The following is a 27,739-nucleotide window of genomic DNA, read 5'->3' on the forward strand; positions in this document are numbered from 1 at the left end:
AACCATGTTATATAAGCCATTGGTTGTCATTAAATTAGAAGGTAAACATTTAAAACACGTCCATAAATCTAAATGAATGCACCACTCTTGTGTCTGTAAACTAAGTGTAAAGTTGGCTAAGTCCACTGACTGAAAACAGAGGGGTCTACGCAGCCGTATGTTATCTGCACACAGCACACTGTGTCCAGCTAAGATCACCAATTAAAACGCTGTATCTTGTTTGTTTGATCCTTGGAAATGCCACAGTGTGAAAATAAATTGCCACTTTTCCATGGTCTGAAGCGGTTGCCGGGACAACAGGTGGCATTGCAGGAAGTCTGAAGCCCGAGCAAAAACTTGGCACCAAAAGGACCTCCACGCGTCGCTTTTTAAACAAATTTGAGATACTGCAGAGCAATGAAGCTGTGTTTGAAACTTTCTCTTGTCCGCTCATTAACTGTTTCATATTCACTATTTTTAAGACTAAAGCTTTTGTTCTACACATGCAAAGCTAATCAAATTCTGTTATATTTAATATGTGCACTATATTCACATTTATCCCCACCCCACTAGGGACAAGGGTGTTAGAAGATGGATGGATGGATGGATGGATGGATGGATGGATGGATGGATGGATGGATATTCACATTTAAGTTTTACATAAATAGACACCCTCGCCTAAATCTGAGGTAATGGGAAGTGTGATTTTGCTGTTTTCGGTGGAAAATACATTGTAATCAACATAATCTGTCTTCATATCACAGACACTGAACATGAGGACAAACAGCACCCTCCATGTTTACTGGCAATCCTGGTAAAAGTGTATAAAAACATTTTAAAATGTGCCTTTTATCGTAGTAATATACTGAAAAATGTTGAAAAACTTTTTTTTTTTTAATTCAGGAATAAAATATCAAAATGTGCTCGCTAACCCTTACAGTAGCTATCCTTAAAATAAATGTCTCTGAAACATTTTGCATTGTATACTTTTAATTTTTTTTTTATTTTAACTAATGCAAATTATGTTTTCTTGGGTTATTGATATGATGGGACACAAATGTCCTGTTCTCTTGAGATTTAGTACACGTGTCTCACTGTAATGTTCCCGTCTTTCCTAATTTGAAGCGTGATTAAGTCATAAAATGACTTCAAAAAATTGCTACTAATCTCAACTTGTCAATATTCACAGTCAGAGCAATATGTAAAAAGCTTAAAACAAGTGGAACTGGGACAAAAAGACCCATGATTATTTTGCTCACAGACAGTGTGGGACATGTTAAGGGGTAAATAAATCACGGTCACTGCTAGAGAGTTGCTGACAATAGTTAATGAAAACTGACGTTACTGCAGGAAAACATTAATTTATTCCAAGATATTTTTTACTCATTTCTATAAGTGTCAATAATTATGGAGGGTGATGTTAATCAGACGTTAGTATAATTTTCCAGGTAATTCATTACAAAATATATACCTACCAACTGTTTTAGGGGCCATTACCCACCTGCAAATATTTCTGAAGAACTGCTGATCCGTGTCAGTTTTTATACTGCTTTTCAAACGATAAGTTTAATTTGTTGCGCCGTTTAGACTCGACAACTTGGGTTTTAAATATGCCATGCTTTCTACATAATCTCTAAAATCCTTTGGGTTGGACTGAGAGGGAGACGCACCACTTCACAAGTTAACCGTTTGGAGGTTTTACTGTGCTGGACTCTTAATCACTTCCCAATAGTTAGCAGCCTGAGCTGATGAAGCATGTTAGCATCGGCATGCTTCATCGGCTCTGTCCATCACAGCCCATTTTGTAGCAAAGGCCTCAGCTGTAAGTTACTTTGACTGGACCACCAGAATGGGAGAATAAATGAACAGAACTGAGTGGTAAACACAGTGACCACTCCTTCAGTAACTTTAGCGAATTTTTAATAGCTCTAGTTTTTCTTTAGATTTCATGAAGCTGCAACTAAAACTTTTGAATGTGGACGAGTTTGATCTGTTTTCAGTACGTGCTAAAAGCTAACCACAGTTAGCTTACAGACATACATGGTAATAAGCATTAAATATGTTTATTTGGACTTGTCTACTTTCTACATCACTTCACTTATTCCAAAATGAGAAGAAAACTGTCAGAGCTCTCCGTTTCTGTAGAGCCTGTGTTTAGAAATAAAAGGCACATTTCAATATATTCTATTAATTCACTGCATCATTTCATTATTTTTTTATGACTAGTGATTGCTTGTCCTGTATAATATGTTTATGTACTCGGATTGCCTGTGGCTTGTTTTGGGCTCAGAGGGGGATACGTACATATGGAGATAGATAATCAAGGGAACACAGGTGGGATGTATTGAAAACCTACCAAGAACTCCACTGTTTGTTGTTTATTCTTTATCCCCTTTTTTCAAAAGTGGTAGTAAGTGTACTTGAGTCTGTTTCTTAGCCCTTATTATGTTGTTTTCAGCTCCTACTTCTGTTGATTCGTGCCTGTATTCAGCAGGCACTAAAGATTTGCTATGAAGGAGGCTCCACTTTCATTGCATGCTTGTTGCACTAAAGCTGAGCTGCTCAAAAGAAAAAAAAAATCTTATTTTATACAGTGGCGATCCTTAACGATCCTCTTTTCAGAAAATAATAAAGGCGGTATGCAATTTTGTTTACCTGTATCCAATGTTAGAAAAGTTTACCTGTTTTTTAGCTGCAGCGCTGAAGCCGAACATAAGAATCATGAGGGCCTTCTGCAGAGTCAGAGATGTTCTGTACAGCTTCCTGCCTCTCTTCTTTTTTTTCCCTCTCTGTCCAAAAGCCCCAGGTAGCCATAAATGATTCTCACGTACACAAGCTTATATGCTACTCAAAACGATGCTGTATAATGGCTATGCATATGGTGGTCTAGCGTCAGTATTTGGGACATTGTATTTGATACTTTGTTTGAATTAATCAACATTTCCCTGCCCCACCTGTGCTTCTGTTTCAACAGTGCAAAAACAAAAACAAACAAAAAAAACACTTTGTTTTTCTTTTACAGCTTATATTAACTTTTCTGTTTTGAAAAGCCAAGGAACTTTTTTTTCTCTTTTTTTTTGTTAAATGCACTGTGTCTTCCCCTCCTGGTGCGTTTTTCCTTGTGCTGTACAACAAATGCTATCTGTGACGAATAAACCAAACTTGTGCTCATCATTTCAGGTGTCAAAATCTTTCATTTTCATTGAATAATTAAAATGTTTACAGTTTGTTCCACGCTTAAATATTTACGTTATAAACAGGGTTAAAAGCACATTAGCAGGCTAACATGTTAGTCAATAGTTTCCTTTTTAGCAGTTTTTATAAATATTTAATTACTGCTGACAAAAAGGATGCAAGTATATATCTAGGATCACAGCTGAGATTTGGGCTATTTTCATTTAGTGCAGAATTTGAACCAGGTTGAGTTAAACTTATGTAGTTCAGGGTATATTTGCAAAGGTTTTTCATTGTATATACAAATGTACATATTCTCTGTGCCATAATACTGCTGAGCGTGGTGTTCCTTCAGCAAATGCCACGGTTTACAGTCTATATGCTCCAATTAATAATGAATCAATTACTAAAGTGGTTGACAGTTATTACAATAATCAATTCATCACGATCAATCTGATTGTTTCAGGCCCTGATGTCATCGAGAACCTTTAAAGCATCTCAGCAGAACATTCTCCATGATCACTGACAAGCATCCTCTGGAGCATTATCGTAACGAGTTCAGATCCCCTCTGTCTCGACAACACACACTCTAAACACAAGCCTCACCGTGAAAGTCTGAGATCTTACAGCAGCGCTACGAACGATAGTTCATGCTGTGTGTTTAAATCCCAAGACAATTCCTCCTCCCCCCGCCTCACCTCTGATCCTCCAGACAGTCGAGAAACTTGGAGATCCCTCTGAATGAGAGAAACGTAGTCATCACAGGAGAGAGGAGGCAGTTCGCGTTCACCTTCAGCAGCCTTCATTTCTCATCTAAATATTTCTAAGATGCTTTCTGACACCATGCTGTGAGAACACGCTGTTCTGGCTCGTAGGGTTTGAACAAATAGGCAACAAATGCTTCCATTTTTTTTTCCTTCTCTACACAGTTTGAAACATCCAGATGAAATCTGCCAAAAGCCTGACTTGGAAAACTCGCACTAGTGTGCGATTATTTAAATTTCTTCCATCACACACACACGCAGGCAAAGGGTCAAGAAAAAAACAAAAAAAAAAGCGGGACACTGTTGGATTTTCAAAAGCAGATGTTCAAATCGATGTTCTAAAAGCAACATAGAGGACAATCTCCTTTGCCTTTAGAGACCTTTATTTACATGTTCAAGGTTCATGGATCAGAACGGTAGCTATGAAAATACAGGCCAGTCCATCTGTATGTGCCCTAACAAATACAACGAAAGAACATGAAATACTGAATGAAAGATGCGCTTACCCTGAAACACAAGAGAACGTGTTGTTTGAACCGACTTCCAGGTCTTGTATTTGAGATCATTTTCCCCCAATTTTAAATGAATGACAATAGTCTGATTCTCTGAATATTTCAGAGAAAACCAACTAAGCCCTGTTCCATCATGTATACATGAAAAAATGTTACAATCATGATGCTGAAATAAAAAAAAAGAAAAGGAAAAGCAAAAAGTATCTGGAACGTCAGTAGAGCACCCCCACATGTGCTGTGTGCCGATCAGAACTCACACAGAGCCGGGATGACTCCGGTTTGGACCCCCGTCAGGACAGTTCTAATTAAACCTCCTCCATTCAAATCAGTTCCACTGTTTGCAATTAATCCAAAAGGTAAAAAAAAAAAAAGAAAAAGAAATGTTTTCTTCTAATTTCTTTTGCACTACAGAGGTTTTATTTTGTTTTTTAAAAAAAAAGAACAAAAAAAAAAAGAAAAGTTCTTTGGAGGAGTCCCACATTAGCGTAGCTATAGACTAACCAGCTTTCTCAGAGCATTAAACACCAAAGTTTATTTTCCAGAGATGTGACTTTGCGTCTCCTTGCTTCTCTCTCGCTCATTTCCCACAAACGCGAACAAAACGACAAAGTACGAGTTGAGTGTCTCTTGCTCTTCACACACCGCCGACACCCTGTACAGTCACTGGTGCAGGAAGGGGGCCTCGGCTCGACCCCCGGGGATCGTTAGCTTTCAGTGAGGAGCCAATCAGAGATCAGTAAATGACTTCATAGACTGTGGCCTTCTTGTCCCCAGAGCCGGTGACGATGAACTGGTCATCAGGTGAGATGTCGCAGCTGAGAACTGACGAAGACTCCTTTGACTGTGTGGAGAGACAAACAGGAAAGAACCTTTACAAACTACAAGGTTTAAAGAGAAACTGAAGCTCTCAGGTTTGCTGAGTCAAATCTATTGTGTCCCTTGTGAAAATAAAACAGATTCTACCTGGAATATGCTGGATCCGTAGGGCGTCCGCCACGCGTTCAGGAGGTTATCCTTCCCTGTGCTCACGAACCATTTACCTACAGGACAAAACACACACTGCTGTCAGCAGATAAAGCCTCATGGGGGCGTTGGGGTGAGCTACGGATGGTTCTGACTGGCAGTAAAATGGATTTTACCTCCCTGTGATTAAATACCCTAAAGTAGTGTTACGTAGTCAATGCAGGTTTTCAGTGTGCAGTGTGTGCGCGCGTACCGCAGTATGCGAACTTGAGGGAGAGGACGCAGCTCTCGTGGAGGTGCAGCTGGTACTTGTCGGGTTTGGAGACATGCAGCACTTCCACGTTGCTGCTCTCCATCCCCACAGCCAGCCACTCGCCTGTCGGACAGTAACCCAGGGAGAAGATCTGGGACACACAGGGAGGGTGATTATGTTTATTTCTGTGTTATTTATGGGATGCTAACTTCAGGTATCAGAGTCCTGACTGAGTACCTGTGAGGTGAAGTCGTGCTGCTGCAGCTGCCGGCCCTCTCTCAGGTCCCAGCAGCGGACCGTGTTGTCCAGCCCTCCCGTCCAGAGCTTGGTGCCATCGTTGGAGATGTCGATGCAGCTCGCTCCGTCCGTGTGGCCCTGGAACTGCCTGCACAGAAAAAGGACATAAAACCATCAGCCATCAGTGGGTCTTTCCACTAAAGTGGTTCAAATGTGACAGAAGGATCGGTGCTAGGAAAATGTAAGGTTTCTATTAAACAATAGATTTTTTTTTTCCACAATTAGTTCCACATGACCCAGATCATGTCAAGCTGAACGTTTCTTTCAGTAAATGTCTGATCCTCCCTCTGTTGTAAACTCTCTGCAGTGCAGGGAGACGGTTCATCTACATGAATTACAGGATTTTTCTCCTGACTGGAAGCAAATGCTCACGCACAGTCTCACACACAAAATGCAATGAGACTAAATGAAAGTCTGGTTGCATTCACTCAGACTTTCATACATTTGATGCTCTTTTGGTCAGTGATGGAATAGTTACTTTGAAAAAGTAACTTTAATCAGATTACTGATTACTCCTTAAAAATGTAAGTTATTGACTTTACCGACTATTTGATTTGGAAAGTAACTAAGTTAGATTACGAATTACTTTATTAGTTACTTTCAGCACCTGCTGACAACAACCCTGCACCACCTCAATATAAAAATTACATTGAGTTTTGCCAATACTTACTTAGTTGCAAGTTATTGTATAGAACAATGGAGATTGTTTAAGGGTTTAAGGGTCCAAAAAATAAACTTTAGTAATTTTTGTGTGTTCCACTATTGTCTGTAAAACTCTAACAGTAGTGCACAGTGATTTGGATAAGTAACTTTAATTTTATTACTGAATTTGTGACAGTAACATGTTGGATTACTCGTTACTGAAAAAAGTGGTCGAATTAGAGTAACACATTACAAAGTAATGCATTACTGACATCACTGCTTGTGGTACAAAGTGACAGAAACAGAAAAAGGTGATATGTTTCCTACGTTTTCTATTCAAGTTACAGAAAAACGGTCATGAATATCTGTATAAATGTGTGGAATAGCTAGCCTATTATGCCTTCCACGTATGAGATCAGGTTACATTTTGGGCTGTCAGCATTTTAGATGCATGAGGAGATAATATCAGGTCATCATTCCTGAAGCTTGTCAGTTTATAAACTAAAGGATGGGTCCTCTGGGAGCTTGTCCTGGAGGTTTCCTGTCCGTTTTATGAGCAACAGATGCTAATAGCTGCTGCAGCACAGCATGTAGATAAATTGCTGAACATGCAGTAGCAAAAATGTCTCCTGCGGATGATTTTATGACTCGTCTTCTCTGGAAATTCGGTGATAAGAAGATTTAAGACTGCAGTGCTAATGTGGGGGAAAAAATGGTTCTTCAGGAGTATTTACCCCCGCTCTGATGGTAAAACCATTAATAACATGGCAGCAATTTTCCAAATTATACTTTATAGAGCGAAACACAAGCTCTGCTGAAAACTAGAAATCTACCTTTGTAACAGTTGATTTTGCCAGAACTGCTGTTCCCCACTCCACCAGCGCCAACTTACTAAAAACTAATCTGGGCATTTTCTTAGTTTCCATTTGCTTTCCTCATACGACTGAAACCATTTCAGACTGATCTGACGTTTCTGCTCCTACCTGACCAGCGTCTGGTTGTGCAGGTCCCAGACGACGATGTTGCCGTCGCTGCAGCAGGAGAAGCAGACCTTGTTGTCGGGGGAGATGGCCAGGGCGTAGCAGGCCGGGGCGGACGACGTCAGCTCCGCCTTGATGCGGGGAGTCGGCGTGGCCAGATCCCAGATGGACAGCGTGCTGGCCTCACCTCCAACGATCAGGGTCCGACCATCAGACAACAGCTTGCAGGAGCGGATGTAGTTATCCCGGTTCTGATTGGACACGGAGGGTATGGAGTGCATTAAGTTCATGCATGATGCAATAAAATATGATGCTGCTGCATTTGGCTTCCACTCTCCCATCATGTCTCACCAGACAGTCCAGCTGGGCCATGGGGCTCTTGCTTCCCGGCTGGCTGATGTCCCACACCTTGACGCAGCCCTTGCCTCCGGTGTAGACGTGGCGTGTGGAGGTGCTGATTGTGACGGCGCACACCACCTCCCCGTGGCTCAGCGTGTGGATCTGACGGGCATGACGCGGGATGCCCGGGCCCAGCAGGGCGTCGGGGGGGAACGGCACCGGCTGCATCTGTCCGTCGGCGCTCACGTGGAACGAGTAGGCGCTGGGAAGGAGAGAGGAAAGAACTGATTGAAAGATGCATTTACGATTGAAACAAGAGTGATGTTTATTTGGATTTGTGTTTAACTGTGCTTATGACCAAGCAGAAAGCTAATAATACTATGTGGTTTGAAAAATACTGAACATGAAAAGTGTAGCATGCTTTTGTATTTAGCCACCCTTCAATATTCAAAACATTTTTTGCTACAAGTCTTTTATTAAACACTGTACTAGCTTTGCACATAGGGAGGCAGAACCGTTTACCCAGAGTTCTTTGCAAAATACCTCAAATTTGATCATACTGACTATTGAACAGAAGTTAATATCCACTTTTAAAATCTTCAAAATGCCAAATTTTCTTCTCAATCTGTCGTCCTCCCCATCAACTCTGACCAGCTTCCCCGTCCCTTAGGAAGAAACGCATCTGCGAAGCATGATGCTGCCAAAACTGAGCTTCACAGTGAGGAATGTGAATTCAGGGTGTTCCTGTATTTATACTGAGATACCGTGATATGAAGGTGGAGTCTATTTAATAATCAAGTAACTTCTGAAATCAACTCACTGATTTAAAAAAAAAAAATCTAGTATCAAAAAAGGGGGCTGAATGTAAATGCTCACCACATTTTTTCAGATCTTTGATTTTTTGATTTCGCATACGAAGTATTTTATTTCCAGCGCTTTTGGTTTGTTGATCACAAATTAAATTGCAGTTAAAATATGTTGAAAGTTGTGGTTGTAAAGGGAGAAAATGAGACAAAGTTCCAGCAGGACGAATACATTTGCAAAGCGCCATATTTGGTCTTTGGTAAAATGCTCATCATCATCTTGAATGTGTACCATGTGAGACACAATCGCATAATTTAAAAGAAAACCTGGGAGCTTTTTAAGGATTCTGTCTCTCCTGCTTTTGTTTGAGACTAAAAATAAGAAAAAAAACAATCAAACTATCAACCTGAACACTGAGCTGGAAATTTCTGCTGAACTGATAGGTTCACCTTTGAACCAGAAAAGATTTTAATAATTAAGAAGAGGAAACTCACGGTTTTCCTGAGGCCGACTGCAGGCTGGCCGGAAGCCCAGGGACCCTCATATGCGAGTGTGGAGACTCGTAGCCCACCTGCAGCAGATAAGATGCCTTAGAATAAAAAAAAAAAAACTGGCTTAAGGAGAGACTAAAAAGACAGTGATTCATAAAGAAGAGCACTAGCTCATTAAAATGGATAATACAGTGACAGTATCTGGATAAAAAGATCTGAATAAAACAAGATAATAAAAGAGCAAAGAGGTTTTAAGAGGCAAGGTCACAGACTGCCAGATTCTTAAAGATAAATCACACTGCAGCTGCTTTTCCCTTTGAAACACTCATGTCCTCTCCATAAATATCCAGATTTTTGCCCTTTCTGACAGCTTTATATGCTGAGGCACCACATATGACAGTGACACTGCAAAGACAAATTATCTGCAGCGCGCCGGCCTCACCACAGGGGACCGGCCGTAGCCCGCAGCAGCTGCAGCAGCCGCCGCCGCCGCAGCTCCATTCATCTGGGGGGAGACCAGGTGGAGGCCGGCGCCGTAGCCCCCCGCCCCGGGCAGATCTCCGTTCACCCCCGGAGGGGGCAGGCCAAAAGCCCCCGGAGGGTAGGCCCCCTGCACTGCCAGGGGATTCCTTAGACCAAGAGCTGGGAGAGAAGGAGACAGAAGAGGGTTCAACGCTCTGGAAAACACTTCAGAACAAGTTTGTGTTTGAAGGAAACAATTCAGTGCGTCAGTCATTCAGGATCCTTCTGTGTGATTTTGTCATCGGCTTTAATATAATGCAAAATCTATTAAAATGAGCCTTTCAGACAGCAGTGACTGACGAGCTGGGAACAAGCTGCAGGACTGGACCACTACTGACCCCTGCTGGCCACCATGGCGTCCTGCAGGGAGGCAGCACGTGGTACGTCTGTGTGTATCCTCATCTTTATGTCCTCCGTCAGCACATGTAGATGCATTGTGTATATATGCTTGCTTGCATGAATAATAGAGTGTGCAAAATTGGAGCAGACACCAACAAGTGATATGTAAAAAAAAAAAAGAGAAAAAGAAACAGTGGAATCTAGATGGAGGCTCGTTATGAAGCGGCTCACAGTCACAGTCCATCACCTCTCCTAATCTTTCCATTTAAAAAATGAAGCACGCCGAATATTTCTGCCCACAGCTGCTTATTAAGTCCAGATGGTGGTCGGCGGCGAGGAGCGAGCTGACGCTCATACCAACTACTGCAGCCCGGCTCTGACTGACGCTGCAAGGAACAGGGTCACTGCAGGCTGAAGTGCAAAAGTGAAATCCTATTTCTAATTGATCTGTTGAGTGCAGATAGTTAATTACAGAGTTACACAGTTAGCATTAAAGCTACTGAATGGTTAAACTCAGAGAGTACCAAGTGGGTCGACGCCGGGCTTTCCTGGCACCGGTCTGAACTGTGGGGGGCCACTCGGCCCCGGGGTGTTGGACTCCTGAGACATGGGGGTCCCCGGCTTCATACCAGGGGTGCTAGATTTCTCTCTCTGGAGGACAGGAACAGAGATAAAGGCAGAGATGTGATGGCAGGTAATTCACTACAGTACATTCATTCATTATATTCAGTCATTCAGCAGAGCTCAAAATATTTCTTGGCTCCAGTAAAAATGACAGAATAAAATAAAAATGCTTTCAATGCAGCAGCATCTTCTTCCACAGACATTTTTAGAGAGAAGAAAAATCAACATTTAATGTTAATAGATTTGTTCAGTGGATGATAAAAAAAAACAACCGTTTATTGTTTAACAAAATCACAAGTGGTTAAATGATTGATTCCCCTTAAAATTTATTGAACCTCACTATTATCATCCAGCCAGGGCAGATTGGATTTGGGTACGTTTTAGTTTTGCTTTGCAAACTTTTTCAGTGTCAAAAACAAAGACACATTAATGCTGGATAATTATCACGTTCTGAAAGCTGAAAGTGTCTCAGAGAGGCAGAAGCACTGAACTCTTGATAACTATACAGCTGCTAAAAACTAAAATCAAGGTGTTCATGTACAAATGTCCATACAAATCTTGTACATTTTCTCTTTTAAATTACCGTATTCAGCTACATATTTGCTTTTTTTTTCTGTGTATGTTATTTTTAGAATAACAGAATAACTGCATTTTATAGGGATCTGTATATAAAAGCAAAACACAACAACATTAATTCAACAGTAAAAAGACTGAGAAGGCAAATGAGTTGCAAAATATAACCCACAATAACAAAGTGGCAACACAGTCGCTGAGGAAAGGCTGGACGGTTGTAGCACAATAAGTGAGAAACTACTGTTCCTGAACAAAATGGCAAAATAACAATGTGGCAGCACGAAAAAGCGATGTGCTCAGAAAGAAACACTTTACGTGTAGCTGCACATGTGAATGTGGTATTACAGAGAAACACGGAGATTTGATGGACAGCACATATTTCCATCTACCTGTGGGGGATCTTTGCCTCGGGAGGGGGACGGAGCGCTGCTTGATGAAGCCAGGGAGGTGGGGCTGGCCTGTGGGGGCCCTTCCTTACGGGACGGGGGGATCTTGTCTAAACCGTTCTCCCTTGACGAGTACGACTGCACGCTGCGGGGGGACGATGGGTCCTGAATGCAAAATGCAATAATGTATTAAATATGACAAAAAGAACAAAAGACATAGCTCCCATTTCATTTTTATATGTTATTTGATATTTGTCCGGTTTTGAAATTGCTTTGCTTTGTTTCATTGTTTGTCGGGGTCGTTCCACTGCATTCACAACAAACCAAAGACTGCTTAGAGTAAAGACTAAACGATGCAGCTAAAGTTTGTTATGCTTTAAACAAGACTCAGGTTTAAAGTTCAGGAATTTCATTGTAACCTTTAAAGAAAATACTCTTTTTGAAGAGAAGCCAACAAACAAACTGAATGAGATTCTTTTTACTTCACCAAAGCCGCTTGTTTATGATTTAACACATTTTCGAAAGCATTTTGAAGCAGCTGTAGATTTTGAAGTCCTATTTTCACCTGAGGAAAAACTTTCGTAAGTTACCTAAAAAAATATAGCAGCTCTTATTAACCTGAACTCATACATGTTTAACTGTCCATTAACACACATATCTCAGGTAACTTAGGAACATGTCTTTCATTACATCTTCCTCTCTGTCTATATCCTGCAGTTACAGAGCCTGCTGACAATTCACTGATGTTCATCTTGACATGATCTTCCAGAGCATTTTACTACAAGATAGGAGGTTTAGACTGAAACTATGACCCGAGCTCAAACCCTTTCCATTTTATGGAGGCTGTTTAGACTGCATGTCAGCCTGAACATAATTTCCAAGTACCTTAAAAGGACTTTAAGCCTCAGTGGATTCTGAGCATTCTAACATCAAAATTACATACTTTTCCAGCATCAAACTTCTAGACTTTTTTTTCTTGCAGTTTAAATAGAAGTATTGGATACACGATCCACAAGAGAAAAAAAGGACAAGAAAGAAAAAAAAACAAAAAAACTTTTACTGCTTTTTGGCATCTGGGCAAAACATAAGAGTGCCCTTTTCCAAACCTGTAACTCTTGTGTTAGTAATTGAGATTTGAGTGTCCTTTGTAAATCACATTTCTTTGATTCAAGAGTCATGATCCGATTTGTAGAAATTACTAAAACCTGCACTTTTATTGCAGGTTTTAGTAACTTCAGATTCAACCTGAATCTGAAGTTGTCAAGAGTCCAAAAGGAAGCAAAAAGCATGTTCAGTCAGTAATTTAACAACCTAATTTCAGACAGACTCAAAGTTAGAACAGAGGTGTGTCTTGCCAAATCAGAGATAAATGTAATAGAAATGCATATCAAAGTAAAAAGCACAAAATTCATTAAGTATTACTTGATTTTTAAGACTTTAAAAAACTAATCAGAAAAATTCCTCTTTTCAAGACATTTCAAAGCAGAGTAAAATGTTGCCTAATTCTATTTTTCGTTTGTGCAAATGTGAAAACCATATTTTTCAGGATTGTACATGCATGTTTTATTTATTTTTTATGTTTAACACCGCAGGCTGCTTGAACTGCAGCTCAGATTGTGCACCTGTATGCGTTGAGCATGTGTGTGAGTCTAAATGAGGTCAGGCAGAGGCAGAGGCGGGCATCATTATTCCTATTCATGTGATTCTGCTGGCTGTGTTTACACGTGGCATGCTGATGAAAGCGGTCAAGTGAAGCAAACAGAGGCCGGCGGCCGCCTACTAACCTCATCTACCACCAAATTATCATCGCTCTTATCCGCATCGCTGCCCTGTGAGAGAAAAGGGCATAATAAAAAAATATATATACTCCTAGGTTACCTGCTATATGCAGAGAGCATAGACAAACAAACTTGACAGGAAGTAAAGATAAACAACAAGCAGTACAAATGTAAACAACCCTTATACTATTGTAACAGTGTACGGTAAATAAGTCTCAAATCAATGACTTTCTACTTTCAAGCAACATAATTTAAAACTCACTCGACTATGTGATCTTCCACAGTTACTCCAAGAAAACAGTACAGAGAGTCAGAACTGTAAATATTTTAGATAGAAAGAGGGCAGTTCCCCAAAGTCTGCTGGTCTTTCACTGCACAAAGACACGGTGTCTTTTATCTGACTTGAATTGGAGGAGTTGGGTGAAACTTTCCTGCAGTTACTCAAACATTTAAGAGTGTTATGAAAGTGTCCTCACATAGTCTGTCATGAACTCCTTCTCTTCAGCTTTCCTCTTCTTGCCGTTGCTGAGGTAGTCTGTTGGGCGCCCCTTGTCCCCGTTGGAGAGGGAGCTCTGCAGAGAGGGAAGGGTTAAAAGGGCAAAAATAGTGAGCGTTTGTACACGTGAGGATGAAGGATGGAGAGGAGGAATTATACAGAGGAGGAGATGAAGCAAGGAAGTACAGAGGAGTAGGAGAAAGGGCGTGAGGGTGGAAAGGGAGGAAGAGGGTGATAATGAGGTGAGGGGGAGTGCATAAATCATGTCAGGCTCATGAGCTGCAGAGATGAATGTGAAAGAATATCAGGCTGCATCGACTGGCCGGCCCACTGAGGGAAGCAGCGGGAGGCAGAGTTTTCTTAACGGCAGTGCAGAAGATGGGAGAGGGAGTGAGCTAAAGTCAAAAGCTGAAAACAAATGTGAGCACATTGTGGAATAACATCGCTCCAAACAGGAAAGTTTCAAAACACGGTCAAAGAGACAGATGTGACCTTGTGTTTTTAACTTTACCCGACTAGTTTTAGAATATATTTTTCCACACATTGTTAGATTATTTTGTGCAAATTTTAGCATCTAGCTCCTCGACAACTACACAAATCAAGTTCTGTACGTAAAGATAGAATAAAAAAAATGCAATTTTGAGAGTTAAATTTAAGCGTAAATGAAGTGGAAAAAAAGACAAAACGGACTTTGAAATTGTATAATATAAAAGCTTATTTAAAGGGACAAAAGTATTCTTTGTATTTCCTGAAAAACTTTTGTGACCCTTTTTCATGCTACAACCATAACATCTACGTGACAGACCAATAAGAAGTTGTGTATGATTATGAAGTGGAGGAAATGTGATATATGGCTTTGCGTTAAATATTTATACTCCTCAAAAGATTCCACTACCACCAGTTATCTTAAGATGATGGTTAATTTGTGAATAAAACCTCTTGGTGTGGAAATGAGTAACATGAGCAACAATTTCGCTAAACGTTGTGTGGTTCCATCACATAAAATTCCCATAAACTGAATTTGTAGTTTAATGTGGCAAAATATAGAAAGGTTCAAGGATTTTAAACACGTTTCTGAGGCAATGTAATGAACTTTTAAATCAACTTTTTGTCTAACATTTTATAGATATAATAAGCAGGGGTGACATTTGAGCTCTTTTTTAACTCCAGCATTTGTGGAAAGAGTTCCCCAATTGAGATCAGGATTCCCACTATGAAAATTAGTGGAACAAAATGATGGGAAGGTATGATAGTGCTTCATACAAGTGATCATTAGTGAGGTGGGGGTGTAATTTGCACTCACTGGTCCGGCTTCCCGGTCTGTTCAGGTGAGGAATAAAACGTCCATCACATCCAGGAAGCGTGCAGCAATGCAGTAAGGGCGAGAAAGGACAAAGAAATGCACATAATCATAAAGTTATTTACCGTAACTTCATACAATGTGCAGAAATATCCCCAAGGAGTATTATTACCAGCAACTATGTCTAGGTCCTGACAGCGCTCCAAAGGAAAAATCAATCAGAATTCAACCACGCCAAGATTTAATGCTTACTCTCCTCCTACATCAGCATTGTGGGTTGTTTTTTTTTTTGCTTCAAAAATGCCGTCTGGCTCCTGCCTGAACATTGGACTCATCAACACTCTAAGCTCTGCAACACAAAAAGAATGTCACGCCTCATTTAAAGCGTACCTCTGTGGTGCTCTGCTGCAGCGGCGGAGGCTGCCGCCGCCGCCTCCAGGTGTGCCCTCTCATCTTTGGCTGCAAGCTGGGCTCCCAAAGCACCGGACAGGGCCAGCAGGCCGGACCCTCCGCCAAGTGTCAGACCGGGGTGGGGCAGTCCTGATGGGTGTGGGCCGACTGGCAAACCCTGGGCGTGCTGGGAGAGGTGCTGGGCCTGAAGCTGCTGCTGCACACGGGAAAATGAATACAAACCCAGAGAGCAAGAGAGAAAGAAAAGACGAGAGAAACTTGGGTGACTTACAAGGAGTGGAGGAAGTGGTTTCACTGGAAGTAATTAAGAAGAAGAAAAGGAGGAAGGAGGAGGCGGGAACTAATTGCTGCGATGTGCACATAAGGAGAAATGCCAAGGTCAAAGCAGTGGCACAATTAACAGCCCTGTGGTGAAAATTTTGATTAAAAACAAAATTTTGATTAAAGTTTTGAAATAAATAGAAAGGAAAAATGTTTCAATGTTTGCGAAAATGCCAGCAAACATTTAAATGTACTTATTTTGGGAGCATTCACGTTTCTTGAACTGATGCTCGAGTGAGGTCTGAAATCAAATCTGCGTTTTTGATAAACATAGTTTGAAAACGAATAATGTGCCGATGAAGTCAGCACATTTTAAAATGTAGCACATGCCAACAGGTTGGCTTGTGCTACAAAACAAAAAAGAAAAAAGGAGGAAAAATAAAATATGGGAGTATAAGGTACACACGCTCTGAGGCAGAGGGGGGAGCCCACGTACCCCTATCGAAGCATTTAGCTCCCCCATGGTCACCTGTTTGGCGCGCTCCATGGCCTGGACCACCTGCTGCTGGTGCTGCAGATCAAACCAGAACGTCAACCAGTCAACTTACAGTCAGATAACTTTACATAAAAACAGGAGCATTTACATAAATTAAAGCATCATCAAAATGATAATTAATTTCAGAAGTCCAATTCAAAAAGTAAAGCTCGTTTATAAACTCATTACACGCAGCGCAAAATTCCAGTCTTCATTCTGTTAGTTTTGATTATTATGGCTTTCAGCTAATTAAAACCCAAGAATAGAAATAACATTTGACTAATTAAAAACAACAATTTTAACACAAAAAATTTCTGCCCATATTATGTCTTAAGCAATCAAGGAGATGGTTTAGCCATCTTAAAGAAAGTAAATTACAGCAAGTTAAGCTGGCTGCTCACAAAGACCATTCATGGAAAGTTAAATGGAAGGAAAAAGTGTGGTAGAAAAACCTTTTTAGGCAACATGGACCCGGTTTGAAGGATTATGAAGCACAGCATATATAAGAGCTTAGGGTGGATTCACAAGGCATGGAAAAAAGTTTCAGTTTGTTCTTCAGCAAACACAGACGTATCCACGACATGGACTAGGACCACAGCATTCCTCCCGGTAAACCAATCATTGGAAATCAGAAGCATCTTAGTGAAGATAAGGAGATGAAATACTGGTTGCAAAAGAGGTTCAAAGTCTTAATTTTACACAAAAGCAAACCTTGTGTTTCATTTCCTCTGGAGGAAAAATGCAAAGGAATAGAATCCACGTTCCTTTAGGTGCAGTGTGAAGTTTCCACATCATTTCATCTGCTGGTGTCGGTTCACTCTGTTTTATCAAGCCCAAAGTCAACTCAGCCGTCTACCAGGAAACTTTAGAACACGTCACGCTTCCATCAACCGGCTGGTTTTATACAGGTGCAATTTTATTTTCCAGCAGTAGCTGGTACCCACCCCAAACACACACACCCAGAAGCGCACCCCCACACCCGCACACCCCCACACACACGCACGCACACGCTGTCTGGTACCAAAAGCTGGTTAAATAACCGTGGTGTTCCCGTTTCTGATTGGGCAGCAAACTGACCGGACCTGAACCCTGTAGAGAATCTATGGAATAAGATGAGGAACACCAAACCCAACAGTTCAGACAGGCTGCGATTAAACCTGAGCTTCCTGAACGCCTCAGCAGAGCTACAGGCTGATCACTTCCACGTTACGCAGCACCAATGCAGTAATTCATGAAAAGGAATCCCAAATGTGTACCGACTCTGTATTAGATTTATTTAGACCAACTTTTCTGTACATTAACCTTTACTGCTCTTAAGTATGACTATAATTTTGTTTGAAAATAAAATTGGGGTTTACTGTAATTTGCTTTAAGCCGTAATCTCTAAAATTAACAGAAATAAACGCTTGAAACGCTGCGTTTAATGAAAACACCCACGTTTCCGTTTTTCATCTGAATTACTGAACCTTTAAATTTGTTGAGATGTGCTTCAATGAACACATGACAACTTGGACAATTAATGTAGAATGAAACCCTCCGATTAGCATCTTTTCTTAAAAAATATTGCTCTTTAGTCTAAATGGAGGCACACCAGTCTGTCATGTCCATCTGCAGTTCTGTGTGTGTGCGTGCATGTGCGACAGATATTGATAAATGTGGGCATGGCCACTTTTGTGTGGGTTCCTGTCACAAAGTAGAGACGGAGAACTGAATGCAGAGTGTCGGCGTGTCGGGGTGTGTGTGTATGTGTCCCACCTCCTGCGTCAGAAAGGGGATGAGCTGAGCACATATCACGTTCAACCGCTTGGCAATCTCTGTCTGAAAGAGCGAAAAAAAACAAAAAGATACTGTCACTTTGATGAATAAACACACAAACAATCACACCGCCAAGACAGAGCATGTACACAAAGAAACGCACACCCATGCAGACGTGAAGGTTACACGCACACAGAGTCTTGGCCTGCTTCTCCTAGGGCCGGAGTGGTAAATATTTCAGCTGCTTACATCTGGTCCATGCAAATGGAAACTCTGCCAGAGAGTTTGGCTAAAATATTCATGGACAGCATCTGCTGTGGCCACAACCAGCCCACACAGAGAGGTTGTGTGTGGGTGTGTGTGTGTGTATGCACAAAGACAAGAAGAAAAGACACAACAAACCCCATCTTGTGTGTGTGTGTGTCTCTGCATGTCTGTTTTGTCTCTGTGTGTTTGCATTTATGCATGTACAGTTTTGTGAGTGTGTGTTCCCCGTTCGGTGGAAGGTTTTTGGGTTTGAAGGTCTCTTCTTCTTTGTGCTGTGGGTGTGTGTGTCTGCCAGGATACACTCTAAAACATCGCCAGCAGCAAACTTTTCCTCCATTATCCCTCCATTTATCCATTCTTCCTTACCATCCGGATGGTTATCACTGTGGTGTTAGCTCTGACACACACCAGCATGTTTGGTGGCTGGTCCAACGAGGCCGTTAGGGCCAGTAATGATATGCATGCAGAGATCATGACAGCATCATTATGGCTGCAGGCTGTTTATCTTGTTGACAGCAGCTACTCTTTGAAGTGTGTGTTTGTGTGTGGGAGAATGCATGCGCATTTCCACCTCCACACAAACACACACCCTCAGCCTCCCTCTCAAGTGATTTATTGATGCTGGACTGAACTCCTCCCCTCCTTCCACCTCCCTCCAATTCTTTTTTCCCTTACGTTCCTCTCTCATTGCTCTGACTAGCCTCATCTCTCCCCATTGGACTCCCAACCCCTGCCCTTCTTCCCTCCATTCTCTGAATCCATCACCCCCTCCTCCCCCCAAAAGCCTCCCACCCCCAGGGAGACACAATGATTTCTTGTTAGAGAACTTCAGCTACTAAATGACATCTTCAGGAGAGGGGGAGAAAATGGAGAGAACATGAGCAATCTACAGGAGGAGAATAGAAGGGTAGGATGAAATGGGAGAGGGGAAATGAAAAGAGGGGGCGGAGGAGAGAAAAGAGGAGGAATGGGGGCACAGTGGGTTGAGGAAATGACTGTCGAAGGACGGATGCGGGATGAAGGGGAGAAATGGAGAAAAGAGTAACAGAAGAAAGGCGGAGGAGGTGGGGTGGGGATTCAGACTGGGTGGAGGCGGGAGGAGGGGAAAGGCAGCAGTGGCGGCACGTCAAAAGCGAAGCGATTGAGATGGCGAAATGAAGAAAGGAGCGGAGAAAGATAGAGAGTAGACAGCAGGAAGGCAGTGACCTGATTTAAAGTGAAATTCAGCATGGACTGAATGTCTGCGAAGGAGGCCGAGGTGGAGGAGGGGATGCAGACAAACAGGAGACGGAGAAATCAATGAAGCAATGGAGAGGAGAAGAGACATGGATAGTGTAAATAATAATAATAAAAAAAGGAGAGATCAAGAAACAACAGCATTAAGAAAAAAGGCAGAAAGATGGGGGGAGGAGCAGTGCAGGAATGACAGGAGAAACAAACAGGGATTAACGATGGGCAAAAGGGAAGGGCAGAACTCTCCTCTAGCTGTGGTGGAGAAATGAATTCTGTTTGTGGATCTTATTAACGCCTCCGCAGTGCAAACATGCTCTAGAAGTCCTTCAGAAAACCGAGATTAGCAGTAGAGAAAGAAAAGCACACTTTTTTGGAAAATAAAAGAGTTGCTCAGAGCTGAGAAGGATGTCAGTCAAAGGATAAAAGAAATCAGAAAAAAGACACACAAAGTTTTAGGAGAAACAGAGCAAAGCAGCAGACCAGGAGATGACTCACCTGTTTGTGCATTTCGATGTTAAGGCCGTAGGACATTTCATAATACTGAAACAAAAAGGAGAAGATTAGGAGAAGATCATAATTATACAAAATAAAGAATAGGACTGAAATAATTTTTTGTGCTGAATGGTTTTTAGATATGAAGTGGTGATTATTCATTTACTGCCAAAACAAAGATGCCTACAGTTTCATCTTTCTAGCTTAAAATAGCCATAAAACAGAGTTAACAAAGATATTCTTTTATTGCCAAAAGCTTAGATTAAAAAGCCCAAGATTAACAATGAATCCTCAACGTAGTTGTAAACTGTCACAGTAAAACACATTCCCATCAGAGCTTAACTCCAAAGATGTGCTCAAATACCATTTAATCTTTACCAATATGATAGTCATTTTGTGCATCAGTTATAGCTGCACAATATCTTGATTTGCAAGCATCACTGAAATTTCAATATGCATCACAAAGGACTGCTATGATGCAATATCTAGTAGGCCAATATGGGTTAAGGGTCTACATACATTATAAACTATGCAAGTCAGACGGGAGTTAGCTGAAGAGCAAACAGTCTGCTGATGTTTCTGCTATGATAACTAAGGTACTTTCATTCAAGCTGTATTTTTGTGATGTTGTATTAGATACAAACACTTTGTGAGAATAACTGCGCAGCAGACAGGAATAGGACAGACGCAAAAGAAAACAAATTAGACTTTAACAACCTCACCGCCAGCACAGTCACAGAACATTTTGAGCCTCCGATCCCAAAAATGACAAAAAAAATAATCACTATGTAGTAAAACAGGTGAGTGCTCATTTCTACAAACCTTTATTAGGCTTACCCATAAGACAACAGGATATTAAGGAAAGAGTTTTTGTGCTTTGCATAAGTCTGTCAATAATGATCAAATCCAAAAATGCTCCAAATAAAACTACAGAGAAAAAATTCAAACCAGTGGAAACGTTTTGCTGCCAGAGACATCCGACTGCAACCACTTGCACTCTGAGGTGCCGTATGTCCCTAAAAGCACATCGCCACTAATTTAACCTCGACTGCTGAAGTCAGAGGCACTGAAGCAACTCTAGTGTCACTTCAACCTAAGCCAGAAATACAAATTGATGCACTGAAATTGTGGTTGGACAAACTACAGTGATAATCAGGTCTAATGTGAGCCGCTGGACCGCTGCTTTTATCTTAAAGCATGAGGAGCTGCGAGACACGCCGGAGGAGATGAATGCCACGGAGATGGCTAAGGATGCCTCTCTTTCCTCAGAGATGGACAAAAAGGAGAACATTTTAAAGTCAGATGCTTTGAAAAGTGACAGGCTGACATTTGCTTTTCAGTGCGGCTGGTAGTGGGGAGAGGAGATTGGCAGTGGAGCAGCCAAAACAGGCTGGCAGGCTGGAAGAGGAGATGGCAGGGGTCCCCTGTCTCCAGATATTTCTCCTGGCAGTCAGCATTCATATTCGTGTGTGTGCGTGAGTGGGGTGGGTGTGTGTGTGTGTGTGTTTGTGTTTCAAGCACAAGTCTACAACTGTGTGGGAGTGTTCACCTATGTGCTTTGCATGCTTTGGTGCGAGTATGTTTTAAATCAAGCCATGCGAGTGAGCACACACTCCTCTGTCTGTGTGTGTTTGCCTCTAAGCCTCCATAAAAGATGCCTTCCCTGGCAGCTCCGCCTAGCAGCTCTTTGCCAAGTTTCGCCTGTTGCTTAGCAACATCCAAACTACTCCAAATCATCAGCCGGCAAAGAAGTGCCGATGCCAGCTACCATCTCCTCCCCCTCACAAGCTTAAGACTCCATGCCAGGATTGCCACATAGCTGTTTTTTTGGAACAGCAGGTTCTGGGCAGCTCGCACTCTGTCAGCTGTGCTGCTTCTTGGCTCTGATCACAAGTAAATCAAGACTTGGCATGGGGAGGGCATGGCAGACTTAAAAATCAAAGATGGACCAAAGGTTTTGGCCCCTTATTCATACAGAAAAAAATAATCTGCTGTTTGAGTACATGTCAGAATATTTGTGCTTTTGTGCATTTTTTGCCCCTATGATTTCATGACATTGTTCTGGAAAACTTCAGCGCCATAATTGTGGCAACAATGCAAATCAACCCAAGTGAAAACTTTTCTTCTGTAAAATGTAATACACAGAAAATAATTAGATATCAATAATAAAGTACAACATAATTCAGAATGTGAAAATATTGAGGAGCTGCCGATTCCTTGTATTATTATAGTTCTCCTCATTTATGAAAACTTGTTGTTTTACCACTTATAAAAACATGGACTGCAGACTTTATGTGAACCATGCATGAACATATTGAAACTGGCTTGTTTGAACTAAGTACAGCTCTCATTCCAGTACTGTGGGTCCCAACCTCTGTATCTGACAGCAGCATGGGCAACAAACTTCGAGGAACCAATCCATGTATGCATGCAATACCAACAACGACAACTCATTTTAGTATAAGCAACACATAACATGTACTTTAACACACTTTTTACAGTACTAAAAAACAAAGAGGGATAATATTTAATATTACACTTATGTACTTCTCTCATAAGTGTTTTTAGTCCTTCCAGGGACTATGGGTGTCAGAATTTAAACTCAGAGCTGGTGCCTCTGTTTTCTTCAACTCTTATTTAGTTGACTGGAAGCCAAAAAGTTTAAGTAACACTTTTTGTATTGCACACATACAGTTAATGTTGTAGTTTTCCATACACCATTGTAAAGATTACTGCGATTAAACGCAGCTCTAGATGGGATTATTATAACACACACAAACCTTTAAGTGACAGCGTGCTGACCAACTTCAGGGAACTTTGTTCAACAAATTACTGATCTAATATTAAAATCCTGTTGCTACATCATTCATTAGTTCATCTATAAAAAAAAATTCTGGAAAATAAACCTACATACATGCAATAAAAAAAAAGATTCACATCTTTGCCATATAGTAACATTGTGGATTATGATTACATTTTTAAAAAATGCTTAGAACTACTACTGCTGCTCTGACAGTATTTGGAATAATCTTTTGAAACAAAGTAAAACTGCTCTAAATGCTGGATCATAACATTGATTTTGTCTGATAAGCAGACAAAATAATAGCATGTGCATGCATTTTCCAATTTGAAATTTCAATCTTTTTTTTTTTCTTTGGCTATGTGGCAAACAGTTGAAAGCGATTTCTGTGACTTGGCACTGCGTTTGTTTTTGGAAGAGGCGTCTCACCATAACGTAGTGTCTTTGGATCTCGGTCTTCTCCGTGGCCAGTTTCTCACACTCCAGTTTCAAACTGCAACAGAGGAGAGCAGAAAACAAACTGTTTGGTGTATCATCCTCCGAATAAAAATACACAATGCAATTAGCGACATAACAAATTACTCCTCCAGCCCTATTCTCATCCCCTCCCCTTTCCACTTCTGTCCCTTCATCCCTCACTGGGGAGGAGGGAGCAGGGTGACTGGAGTGCTGACAGCCCATTATCACCTCAGAGCAGAGCAGAAATAGACAAAGTCACGCTTGGAGCCTGAAACCCAGCCAAGACTGCAGGGAGGCACATCCAAGGTGTCTCTTTGCTCCTCGCACTTCCTCCCTCTCTCTGGACAACTTTCAGTACATCCATGGACCTTCTTTCCCATTTGACTGCTTTCCTAATTATCTGCAAACCCTTCTGTCTTAAGTGTCAATTTGCTCCTCATTCACGTTGAATTTTTAATTCAAGTTGTAGCTTCAGCTTTAAGTGGAGCAAATAAGAAAATCAGAGAAGAAAAGATTTGTTTTTTCTTTATTGCATCCAAAGCTGCTGTCCTGCAAAAACTGGACCCATAGTTAGGCGTTTCGAGGTCCAGGCCCATAAATTCGTCCCCTTTACGTTTCCTGCTCATTCTCCCTCGAAAATAATTCTCTGCTGCACCCCACCTCTAAGCTCCCTCCCAAGCAAGCCAGTACATTTGGGCCCTTGGCAGTTTACACCAACTTGTTTGCAGGTAGCAGATTGATTGATTATATGGGGGTAAGTAACAGGAGGGGGGGGGAGGTTGGTTGTTGTTGCAAAGAGGTGGGACACTGGAGGTGGGTGGAAAGAGGGTCGTTTGGTGGGAGAAAATTAGAATATGATTAATACCGCAACATTACCCCCCAGCCGCAACAGGTAATAACGTCCCCGTCCGCTCCCTTCCTCTAGTGCCGCGTGCGCACATGCTCATAATTGACTCATTTATCATTGCCAGCCAGTTGAGCAGACAAGGGAGGTGAAGCAGAGAAGCAGGACGACAAGTAAGGAGGAGGTGGTGGAAGAAGTACTGCGAGAATTAAACCCCACACCCGCTCTCCAGATTTTATTACAGTGTAATTGGCTTTCTTCAGGATTTTCTCACAGCTGGGCTGAGAACTGGTGAAACGGTTTGTGTGGAGCAACCAGTTTCTTTTTCTTTTTTTTCCCCCAATTTATAACATTAAAAAACTTTAAAGGCTTTGACTACTCCCCCAACTTCACATATTGAGCACACACTGCTCTCCATCTAAATAATGCAGAAGTTACAAATATTTAAGACGACAACTTACTGATGTTACTAAATATTTTAGTACACTTAATTTTTCCACAAATTAAATCCAAGGAAGAAAAAGAAATCATATTTAGAAATGCACAGAGAAACCAGGTGTTTTTACAAACTGAGATTAGGCTGACTGAGAAACGTAAATAGTAAATGACTTGTGCTACTTATCAGGTTCTTTGGATCCCAAAGTGTTTTACACTACATTCATGTCATACTTCATTCACACATATATTCACACACTGATTGTGGCAAGCTACTGGATAGTAGCCACCGCTGGGGCAGTCTAACAGAGGCGAGGCTGCTATGCACCAGCGCCACCAAATTCTCTGACCACCACCAGCAGGCAAGGCAGGTGAAGTTTCTTATCTAGAGACAAATCGACACAGGGAATCAAACCAGAAACCCTTTGATTGTGGGACAAACTACCACTGTCTCCACTGCTGTCCCATGTATCACAATATAAAGAGTTTGACAGATAATTATTGATTAGACGTGAGCGTTAGTCACCTTTCTGGTTTGTTCAGTTTCCTGTTGAGCTGATATACTCATTCACTCAACACCGTGAATTTATTTGTAAGCAGTTATGAGACACAGAGGTAAAACCTGAAACTGCTGCTGCACAAGTTACTCAACAGGTTGTTGCTAGATAACCAAAGAGGAGGTGAGTTAGTTGATGTCACTGACCTAGCTTAGCTGGCTATGAGAAGTTGACAAGTTCCTCCATCTACATCCCCCAGAGTGCTGTGGGGTTCTGGACCGGAGTTCAGTGAAATTATTGAACTTTGTATCATATTTTCTATTGATATTGATCCTGTATCTATCACGATATATTACTTATTGCTGAGACCTAGCCGAGATGATACTGTAAGTTGTTTAACCGTCCTTAATACATGATATTTAAAGCTCAGAATGCATTTGGTGTGGCTAAAGCTCTTATTGTGATTGTCTACCCTACTGAGCTGTAAAGTGGAGCAACTGACCCCTTTATTTTTGACTGTCCTGCCAAGTATAAAGACACCATGATTTTAATGATTGTAGTGCAACAGTTCTAACCACCTGCTAACGTCATACAAACCAGAACCTTCTACACAGCGCCAACATCCAACTAAATGATAACTTAGTCACCAGATAGCTAGCTGCCAGAGGAGGGGAAAACTTTTTAGTTTCTGTCACTACCATTATAATTAACATGATTATTTTAACTCATTTTAACTGGTTTATGAAGCAGAATGAAAAGGACAAAAACCAAACTAAAGTGTCTGAACAGCAACACCGAATTAAAATGCATAGAATGTGTTTTATAAATGATCCCTGAGCTCTATGCTTTGGCAGATTGTCAACACTTTGTATTATTCGTAGGCTAACCATAGCAAACAAAGTTGCTCTGTTTTATCGTTTTGTCTACAATGGCAGAAGCTGGATTTGGAAATGCTGACCGAATGCTTTTGGAAATCTCTGATACAGAAAGTATCTGCATCCTCAAGAACATGCACACACACTCGTGTGCATGTTTAAAATGTCCAATGTCAAAACCCACTTGATTCAGCACATTTAGTTTCTGGCTAATAAATCTTAACATGAGTCGTAGACAGAAAATCTCCCTTTATACCTGAAAAATGTGTGTTTGGCACTGGACAACAGCTTTAGAAAGCTGCACTGCTAATGTATAGACATCCACCCACAGACTGACAGCTCTTCTGCTTAGGAAAAGACCTGCAGGTTGCACCAAGAAAGCAATAACCTTTCCTCACAAAATGGACTTCAAGGAATGAAATTACAGTGCGAGTGTGTAACCATTATGTGACTGTGGGAGCACAAAAGATTTAGATGGAGGGAGTAAATGAGGGAGAGAGAGGAAGCGAGAAGCAAGTAGGAAGTAGGTATTTCTTGTTGTAGTGATTGCCTGTAATAATTAGTGTTTGGCAGAGCACCATTTACTGAGAGGAGGGAGAGAAGTTCCAGAGAACGAAGAGAAAGACAGCAAATAGGGGATGAAACTAGACTGAATGAGCGAGCAGGACAAAGACACAAGAGTAGATACGACATGAGTGTGTGTGTCTGTGGTAGGCTTGGACGCTCCAATCTTTCACTGGCGGTGACAGGAGATAAGATGATCAGCTGAATGTGCTACAAATCTGCAGGCAGCCAGACAGCTCTGTCAGTACCGCACAGCAACTATACACAGACACACACTCTATGGGGGCATCAACAAGTGCACGCGAATAGTCACAATAGCATCATGCAGAATATAAACACAAGCACATAGAAACTGGGCAAAAATTAAAATATATCAAGTATATATAGAGCCAAATAGATAGAGAGCTGCTAAATAAACAGCAGAGAACACCCACATGCATTAATGAAAGCCTGCAGACAGAAGCAGCTAATTCTATTCCTTGAGAAAAATGTAGTAAACATTTAAAATGGTGCATTCACTAAGAGAAAGAGATCCCATGTTAATTTGAAAAATCATTTATTTTATTTTCCAAAAGGGAATTTTCTATATGAACATGTTTGTCTGGCATAAATAATTGGACAGTATAAAGGAAAACAGGAGCCTGTAATTGGTGTTCCAGTCAAAACCACCTAAGCCAAGATCAAGTTAAGAACACACCCAGATAAGACCAAGACTTTAATGTGGCTGACCAAACCAATAAGATTATTTTAAAGACACATCTGTAAATCACACATTTCTGTTGATTTTTTATTTATTTATGTATTTATTTTAAGAAAATCTGCTTGTTCCAACTGATTAGCAGACTAATTGGTCTTCTAACTTTTCACTCAGGTACACTGTGACGTTTACTTGTGTGTAAGCAAATCTCAATTAAATGCCTCAAGTTAAAAACAGACTAAACAACTCTCAACTAAATACATCTAATTAAATATTAACTAAAAGGTAGAGAACTGAGAGGAGATAAGTGAAAATGTAGGATTCAACAGCATCCTTTCCTAAATATAGTACAAACAAAAAAAAACATCTTTATTTGTCCTGAAAATGTTTTCTTCTCC

General features: G+C 41.1%; 1 protein-coding gene across 6 annotated transcripts in view; it reads right to left on the bottom strand.

Annotated features, from left to right (window-relative positions):
• Positions 1–4,279: 4,279 nt before the first annotated feature.
• Positions 4,280–27,739, bottom strand: part of tle2a (TLE family member 2, transcriptional corepressor a) — a 48,807-nt gene continuing 25,347 nt past the window's right edge. For 2 of the 6 annotated variants that reach the window (XM_032573249.1, XM_032573244.1), the window contains 18 exons: positions 23,400–23,463; positions 20,174–20,218; positions 18,179–18,241; positions 16,355–16,459; positions 15,607–15,823; positions 15,220–15,236; positions 13,897–13,992; positions 13,427–13,471; positions 11,646–11,807; positions 10,584–10,710; positions 9,641–9,840; positions 9,202–9,296; positions 7,916–8,165; positions 7,568–7,815; positions 5,883–6,030; positions 5,646–5,796; positions 5,393–5,469; positions 4,280–5,270 (listed from right to left, as the gene is read on the bottom strand). In XM_032573249.1, coding sequence (XP_032429140.1) covers positions 5,163–5,270; positions 5,393–5,469; positions 5,646–5,796; positions 5,883–6,030; positions 7,568–7,815; positions 7,916–8,165; positions 9,202–9,296; positions 9,641–9,840; positions 10,584–10,710; positions 11,646–11,807; positions 13,427–13,471; positions 13,897–13,992; positions 15,220–15,236; positions 15,607–15,823; positions 16,355–16,459; positions 18,179–18,241; positions 20,174–20,218; positions 23,400–23,463 — 2,218 coding nt within the window. In that variant the 3' untranslated portion in view covers positions 4,280–5,162. The remainder of the gene's footprint in view (positions 5,271–5,392; positions 5,470–5,645; positions 5,797–5,882; positions 6,031–7,567; positions 7,816–7,915; positions 8,166–9,201; positions 9,297–9,640; positions 9,841–10,583; positions 10,711–11,645; positions 11,808–13,426; positions 13,472–13,896; positions 13,993–15,219; positions 15,237–15,606; positions 15,824–16,354; positions 16,460–18,178; positions 18,242–20,173; positions 20,219–23,399; positions 23,464–27,739) is intronic. The other 4 variants (XM_032573246.1, XM_032573248.1, XM_032573247.1 and 1 more) reach the window with 4 other exon arrangements.

Source organism: Xiphophorus hellerii, chromosome 9 (genome assembly GCF_003331165.1).
Source record: "Xiphophorus hellerii strain 12219 chromosome 9, Xiphophorus_hellerii-4.1, whole genome shotgun sequence".
Taxonomy (NCBI): domain Eukaryota; kingdom Metazoa; phylum Chordata; class Actinopteri; order Cyprinodontiformes; family Poeciliidae; genus Xiphophorus; species Xiphophorus hellerii.